Source organism: Pelmatolapia mariae, linkage group LG1, assembly GCF_036321145.2.
Source record: "Pelmatolapia mariae isolate MD_Pm_ZW linkage group LG1, Pm_UMD_F_2, whole genome shotgun sequence".
In the NCBI taxonomy this organism is placed as follows: domain Eukaryota; kingdom Metazoa; phylum Chordata; class Actinopteri; order Cichliformes; family Cichlidae; genus Pelmatolapia; species Pelmatolapia mariae.
In genome coordinates, this window is record NC_086227.1 from 6,251,918 (window position 1) to 6,260,289 (window position 8,372).

Genomic DNA, 8,372 nt, shown 5'->3' on the forward strand with positions numbered 1-8,372 from the left:
CTCTCTGCATATCATGTAGTTTCTACACTATATAGTTACACTTAACTTTAAAGCATGAGGCAATTGTGTTAAATACACGCAAGATGCTTACATAAATCCAAGAGATGGCCAAATCCCTTTTTTTCAGTGTAGTTTGTTTCTCTTATGACCTCCTTAATGTTGTCATACATCCACTGAAATGATGGATAAACCAAACCATTATGTCACATTATGTCACTGAGAAAAAGACATGCATGTCTTTTAAGCTTGCTCTTCCAATGTGGTGAGCAGCATGAAGGAAGTTCTTCCTCTACGCTAAGCAATGTTTTCCCATATCAGAGACATTTATACGAACAATGACAAGTCCGAAAGACCTTCAAAATCAGAGCAAGTGATTTATTGTGATGCAATAATATATGAGGCATCAGCACAACACACAAAAGTACTCAAATCTTATTAAGTTTTTCCCATTTCAGTTCACAACACAGGATATAGGAAGACTAGAACATTCAGTGTCTATTTGTCAGACTCCCTGTGGACAGAACCTTATTGAAAGCAACTTTACAGCCCATCAAACCATAAATCATCATCAACAACACAAGAGAAGCCCTAGAAACTGAACCATCAGCAGGGGCAGAGCTCCCTCCTTTAGCCACCCCAAAACAAACAATGGTGAAGCCCATTTGGGAAAACACACATAAGCAGATCTGAACTTACATCCAGAAACTGTTTTTATAGAATACCTTTACAGGGAACCATTTTTATACAACTTTTGTTCCCACACGGACACATTTTATGAGCGCAACCACCCACTGAAACTGTAAACTGTTATGAGCTTTATTAGGAATGAATAAAAAATGAGACTTGAGCAACTGCTCCAAATGTTTTCTGATCATTTGAGAGTTTCATAAAATTTCACTCTGAAGTCATGAAAATAAGAATCATCAGAAAAATATTATTATCAATTATTAAAGCAAACACTGTGCCACTCCCACTGGTATTCACTATGACCTCTTCAGCTCATAATCTTCACTTCAATTGGAGAGTTGAGCTCAGCAGCTGTCATCTTCTCTTTTTTCTCTTCCTCCTGTTTCTCTTCCACCGCAGGATCTGGGTACAGGCAGGAGGTGTTGCCATCTTTCCATGTGCCCACAATATTTCCCGCATTGCTCTGCTCGCTTGTGTCACTGTTGGACATGTGAGGCTTGTTTCCCTGCAGTGGCATGTCTGATGCTGGGTGTGTGCTGTTTTCTTTGAGCAGCTCCTGATCTTCATTTTTCTGAAGCAGAGATGTTGCAGCCTTGTACTCAGCTATCTTCTTCCTGCTCCTGTTTGAGTTAGTACAGAAACCTTTGATATAATATACAGTATGTTCGCTCTCAAAATAATAGCAGTCGAACAACTTCGGGTCATACTTATTTGCCATGGCTCCCATTCCCAACAGAAGAAAACCAACAAGAAGGCAGACAAAGGCCAGTCCCAGCAGTACAAATGTCCATGTGGTTGCTGCAACACAGCGAGGATAATTAAATGAGACTTGTGACTCTTTTTCAATAGTTCATGCTCTAAATAACTCCACGTGCTTTAAATATGTGAAAATCACTTGATTTAAACAGTTTCAATAATATTCCTTGTCTTCTTTGGTTTTCTCCTCTCAACCTGATGACCCATAAGGTAGGAAACCTAAAAACCTCCCTGCCCTCTTTCATATGAGAAAATCATATGCACACTGCAGAATCAGTAATACACACACAAGAGTTAAATAAGGGCTTGTCAGTATTTCCCAACTTTTTATTTTTGATAATCTGTAGAATGTTAGCCTCAAAACAGATGCATATCTACAGATGTGCCCTGTTTCCCTGATTAGAAAATGTAAAAATTTGTAATTCAATGACATAAAAGTATTTTCTGCATGACAGCATTACAACATAATAACACTAACCTTTTAGTCAGTGAATTTTGCTGGATTTTTGAATGCTCGCTTTCTTACTGAAATATGTGGTATCAACATTTTTGCAAGTTGCCAAATGTGTAAATTAACAGCATTTTGTCTGAGCTGTTCACAGCTATTCCCCCTGAAAGTTTAATGAGTAATGAAAATGAACCAGTGCCAAAACCCTTGTGGTCTGGTTCACCAGCATGAAGCTGAGAAGCTGCTGAGCAGAATTCTTGCTCTGAGCTTTATCATTTAGCTTTTTCCCCCCGAAAGGTTTCCGTTTTCTATATGGATAAGCTTTCAGCATACGATGTCCCAGGGAAAAAAAATTCGCAGACTATCCAAATTACCAAGTATTTCATGTTACACATCCATTTGGATCAAGTATTCTAGCAGGAGCAGCACTTACGGTCCTCTGTGCGGTAGAACCAACGTAGATACTCTCTTTGTTCCTTTGTCATAGCTGTCAGCTCTCCTGTTTGCTCTTCATCCTCGTACGTCGAATCGTCAGAAGCTCTCCTATGTCCTTAAGAGGACACACAGACAGACCCCACAGAAGCTTTGATTGTCAAACACAAAAGTAGCAAACTGAGAATTTCAATATCTGCACCAGTTATAATAAAGTGGTTGGAGAGCAGGAGAGCCGGTCATCTACTGCCAAGTATGCATGCCAAGTATCACTGGGCAAGATACTAACCCCAAGTTGCTCTCTGATGCATCCATCGCATTATAAATGTGTACGCATGTTTGTTAGGAAGCACTAAAAAGCTTAGAAGAAAAGTGCTTGTGTGATTGGGTGAATTTGGAATAGGCTCCAGCGCCCCCTTGACCCTGAAAAGGATAAGCGGAAGCGAATGGATGGATGGAAATTCACTGAAGTTTAAATGAGCTCCACCTTTATCAGCTGAAGAATTAAAGTGATAAATGAACACTTTAATAGAATACTTCATATTAACTACTTTTTGGTACTTCAATATATTTTCATGAAATCACATTATTGCACTTTCACTTTAAATTTGTCTGAGTTCCTCTTCTACTTATATGTGAATGTGTTGCATGTTGCTAAAGCAGGATTTACGGTCTGTCCACGTACATGTTTTCAGTCGAATGGTGGGGGTTCCACCCACCCTAGATGCATTCCCGTGCAGTCATCCAATATCCTGACTGCATGTTGTTGGAAGCATATGACATAAGCATCTGCCAAATGTAGACTGGTTAATAAGTGAGTCAGAATAGAGGAAGGAGTGATAGCAGAGTTCACTAAACTACAAAAGTCCAACATAAAAAGCACAGATAGTGGCTGTGGTGGACATTTTCATTGTTTTTAATTCTCTTTGTGTGTTAGAACTTGTCTGCTGACAGACCAAAAACTACAAGAACAACAGTGGCCTGCAGACCAACTGTTACACACACTTTGTACACTGCCTCCAACAGAGGCAGACTGCAGGCCTACAGGCAGGCCCTGGACTAAAGTGGGCAGTGAACATGCTGTCTTTGGTGGACCATAAATCCTGCTTCAGTGTGAAAAGTGTGCAAAGAACAGAAAAGCTGCTTTCTGTTCAATAACTACTGAGTCTTACTGAGTCTTTCCTGGCAGATGTCCCCCTGATCCAGAGATCTCCACTTTGGGTGTTTGCTGTATTGTACGAGGATCGCACGCTGGCCATTGTGTGACAGAAGCATTGATAGCTTTCTACTGATCAGCTGGTCCCTGTCACAGTCCCATATTAACCAAGCAGCATCCGCCTCGGGTCCATGGCAATCCTGGGTGTGCACTGGCCCTTTGTGCTGGGCTGACAGACACCTAGATGATGCGACACACATCAGCATGTCCCGACTGATCCAAATCCACTGCTGATATTCAGAGTCTAGGTTGCACGTCTTCAATTGGACTTCACCTGTATCTGCTGAACCTTCCAGACACAGGTTGTGCTGGGTGTTGTGGATCATGAATGCTCTTGTCCCTGCAGGTGTTGACAGTATAACAACGTTAGATATAGACCACTTAAAAAATGATATTTTGCATGGTTGGAGCCTAACAAGGTTCCAAGTAGAGCTTCAACATGCAACAAGACGAAATGCGAGTGAGACAAAACATTTTTTTGAGCATGCAATTTATTTAAAATAACGCTCACAGCACGCCATCGCTGCTGAGGTGGGACAAAGTAAGAAAGTCATTTGGAATTTCTTAGATGATCCTGAGGGTTATGAAACAAAAAAATCAAGTGGTAGACCCAAAAAAATGTCACCAGCACTGAGCCAGAGGATCCAATTGGCTGTCCGTCAAGACACTGGACAATCCTTGACTCAAATTAAGGCAGTTACTGGTGCCGACTGCAATCCCATAACCATCAGACGACATCTGAGACTGAAGGATTTTAAAAACAAAAAACATCTTCAATGGCCTCGTCTCCTTGAAGGCCATAGAAGTGACTGTTTTGCACTTTGCAAGAGACCACCAAACATGGGACATTGAAAGGTGGAAGAAAGTTTTACTCTCTGATGAGAAAAAAAGTTAATTTCGATGGTGCTGATGGTTTCCAACGTTACTGGCATGACAAGCAGGGGCGTCAAACAGCCGCTGGATGTGTCCATTATGTTGCAAACGGCATCCCTCATGACTGAGGGCTCTCATCCGTGTGGTAATGACTGGGTTTTTCAACAGGACAACGTTGCAGTACACAGTGACCGCAGGACAAGGGACTTCTTCCAGGAGAATTTTGGACCATCCTGCCTCTTCCTCTGATCTAAATCCAATTGAGAATCTTTGGGGAAGGATGGAAAGGGAAATTTACAAAAATGGACAACAGTTCCAGACAGTAGATGCCCTTCATGCAGCTGTCTTCACGACTTGGAGAAATGTTCCCACTCACCTCATAGAAACGCTTGCATCAAGCATGCCGCATCGAATTTTTGAAGTGATCAACAATAATGCTGGAGCTACTCATTACTGAGTTCATGTTTGGAACTTTGACTTCTGTTTTGGAGGGGGGTTACAGGCGTGGTCATTAAACTTTTAACCAGCTGTAAAACAGCCTGTTTCACTTTAAGTGTTGTTTTCAATAAATTGCCTGCTCAAAAAATGTTTTGTCTCACTCCCATTTCTTCTTGTTGCATGTTGAAGCTGTACTTGGCACCTTGTTAAGATCCAACCATGCAAAATATTGTTGTTTTTTTTTTTGTTGTTGCCATTTTTCAAGTGGTCTTCAACTTTTGATCAGGACTGTATATATTATATTAAGTATTAATAAAATCATTTCAAAATGTGTTTGAATAACGAGGTTATTTACCAGACAGGAACAGCAACAGTAAGATCCTGGCATCAAACATATCTAAAAAAGACAGAGTAAGGTGATTCTTTCAGAACACTCAATAGAAGTTGTACAATATAATGCCAAGTGCAGCAATATCATCCTGTTGGTATCAAACATACATTGAAAAAAAAATACATTTATTTATTATCAGTACATTTCTTTTATATGCACATTATTTCATCTCTTTTATCTTCCTTATCTTGCACTTTTAATCTTTTTACCACTGACAGGAGGGTTACATTTTGTTGTGCAATGACAGTAAAGCTATTCTATTCTATTCTGAATTAACAGTTTCAGGAGCTTCCATATATTATTCCAGGAAAAAAAATCTGAGAGCAAAGACTATACTAACTATGTTTTTTATACATGTTTACATGCAGATAAGAGAGAGCCAGCACAGTGACAGATTTATTCTGGTCAACCAAGAGGAAAGTGAGCACACATCCAAAGAACTAGCAGTACATAGAGAATAGTGGTGTATTTTTTTTCCACAGCCAGTAAAAAAACATTTGTATAGGGTTCACGTTTTTTCAAAACACCTTTAGTGCTTGACTGACATATTTCAGCTTGTAGGTGTCACCAGAATCATCATAAAAATATATAAATAAAACATTTCAAATAATATCTATTTTTTTAATAGGCAACCATATAACGTATGGACCAGAGAGACAAAGTTTAGACCATGTGCCGAGATTATCCACTGGACCAAACATACCGATGAAGCAATACAACTGTTCAGTCCAAAAGCATTGCTGGATATGCTTTCATCCATGCAACTTTGAAGTAGCTGTGTCAGAAATCACTTCTCTGTCTGGCTCACAGTGAACAAATCTTATTGTAAAGATCTATTTGAACAAGCATGTGATGAGCCAGTCAACTCCAGATATATACCTTGCATATAAATATAATATGATGAGCAAAAAACAACTTAAACATAAAAAATCGCAAAGAAAGAACAATACAGTATCCACATCTTCACCAAAGAGTAAAACAGTGAAATGTGGATTATTAAACATTAGGTCTCTCTCTTCCAAGTCTCTGTTAGTACATGAGTTAATAATTGATGAACAAATCGATTTAGCCTGATGCCTTGCCCACCCTAGCTGGAAAACTCAAAAATCTGTCTTATTTGTAATCATCTATCGTCCACCTGGGCCGTACAGAGAGTTTCGGTCTGATTTCTCAGCGTTTTTATCTGACTTCGTGCTCAGCTCAGATAAAATCATTATTGTGTGATTTTAACATCCATGTAGATGCTAAAATCACGGCATTTAATCTGTTATTAGACTCCGTTGGCTTCTCTCAAAATGTAAAAGAATCCATCTACCACTCACTAATCACACTCTGGATATTGTTTTACTGTCGCCAAAGTGCTCGCTCATAGGGGGTCATATGATTGGATTTTTCTCTGTATGTATTATTGTACTGTATACCTTACAATATAAAGCGCCTTGAGGTGACTGTTATTGTGATTTGGCGCTGTATAAATAAAATAAAACTGAATATAACTCTCCATAATGTGTTTCTAATATTACTGACCACTCAAAGCACTTTTAGAGTACAAGTCACATTCTAACCATAAATTCAAATATTAGGTCAGTTTTATGATTGTTACATACAAATTTTCAGCTGGTGTGATTAATGATTATGAAGGCTGGAGAAACCTGCGGTCAGCTGAGAACGAAAAAGTCACCTGGTCTCAAAATGCAATCAACTTTCTGGGGATTTGTTCAAAGACGTTTATATGGGCTGTGGCATTGATAAGCTTCAGTCTGACTCATTTTCAACATGATCTTAGGCCTTGGTGTATATCAGTCCTGATTTTCAAAAGGTTCAGCAGCTAACCTCTCACCATCATCCTAATTTAAGGGCTTAAAATTATTATTAGTACTAATTAGAGATGGACCGATCCGATATCACGTATCGGTATCGGTCCGATACTGACGTAAATTACTGGATCGGATATCGGAGAGAAATAAAAAATGTAATCCGATCCATTAAATATCAAAAAAGCACCTCACAAAACCTGCGACACGGCGTAACTCGGCTCATAACCGTAGCACGTAGGAGCAGTATGCCTCACCTGATAGAGGTGAGTATTTGTGTGTGTGTGTGTATTTGTAGCCTCGCTACCAAACCAGCATTTCATCTCCGATGAAGTTATCCCAGAGAGAAGTAAAGGAAGTGTGTAAGTTCATCTCTGAATGTTTGTAAAGCATTCCCGCGTTAAGCTTAACAACCGATATATGGAGCAAGTACCTCTTCTTGCTGCTACTTCAATCGTGAAACTGATTAATGATCAGCTGATCGGCTTTTCTGTCGCAGTCCGTCTTTCTTGTTTGTTTTTGGCCCACTTCGCGCCAGAAAGAGGAAACCAGCGGCCGAACAACAGCAGCACGTTTAAGCTTGATAAGCTGTTGTTAGAATGTATTTAATATTACTTTCTAGACCAGGATCCTTTTCTACGTAGCTGACGGCTGGTAACTGTGCAGGGGCGGATGGGGCATGAACAGGGAAAAGGGGGCACAAAGACATATTTTTCTTTCTTATTCTCATTTAAAGTGTCTAGCTTTTAATAAATAATTATCTGAATCTTACACCCCAAGTTTTAATCTTATGTAAAATATATAGAAGTCCATTACTGTATATAGTAACTGATTTCTGTGCATTTTCCCCCCACACTGCATCAAATTAAAGTTGATTACGTCGATTAAGCATCATGAGATGGAGGGTGGGGGGTGTTTCCCTATTTTTTTTTGCTGGGAGTTTGCAACCCTATTAGTTAGATTGCTTAATATTTATGCTAAGTACTCTTTAAAATACCAGAGTAGGAAGGATGGAGTAGGTTTAAGTTTATTAGATTGATCAGTATTGCTGAACTATGAAATATTTTGGGTGCATTGTATTTTTTACATACAGGTATAACAGAATAGCTTTAGTGTTGTTGTTTATTGAAACTTGAATATTAACTTATACAAAATGCAGCAATATATTAAAAAAACAGTTTTATTGATTAAAAAACACACTATATCGGATTCATATCGGTATCGGCAGATATCCAAATTTATGATATCGGTATCAGACATAAAAAAATGGTATCGTGCCATCTCATCATTCATTTTATCCATAACATATTTTTAACG

The 8,372-nt window shown here is 39.0% G+C and overlaps 1 protein-coding gene across 1 annotated transcript; it reads right to left on the reverse strand.

Moving 5' to 3' along the window:
- Nucleotides 1–967: 967 nt before the first annotated feature.
- Nucleotides 968–5,304, reverse strand: si:cabz01068815.1 (solute carrier family 51 subunit beta). Its single transcript, XM_063470726.1, has 5 exons — nt 5,206–5,304; nt 3,496–3,879; nt 2,325–2,441; nt 1,395–1,485; nt 968–1,307 (listed from the first exon to the last, which is right to left on the reverse strand). The coding sequence occupies exons 1-5, from the start codon at nt 5,243–5,245 to the stop codon at nt 995–997; spliced, it is 945 nt and encodes a 314-aa protein (XP_063326796.1). The 5' UTR covers nt 5,246–5,304; the 3' UTR covers nt 968–994.
- Nucleotides 5,305–8,372: the final 3,068 nt, after the last annotated feature.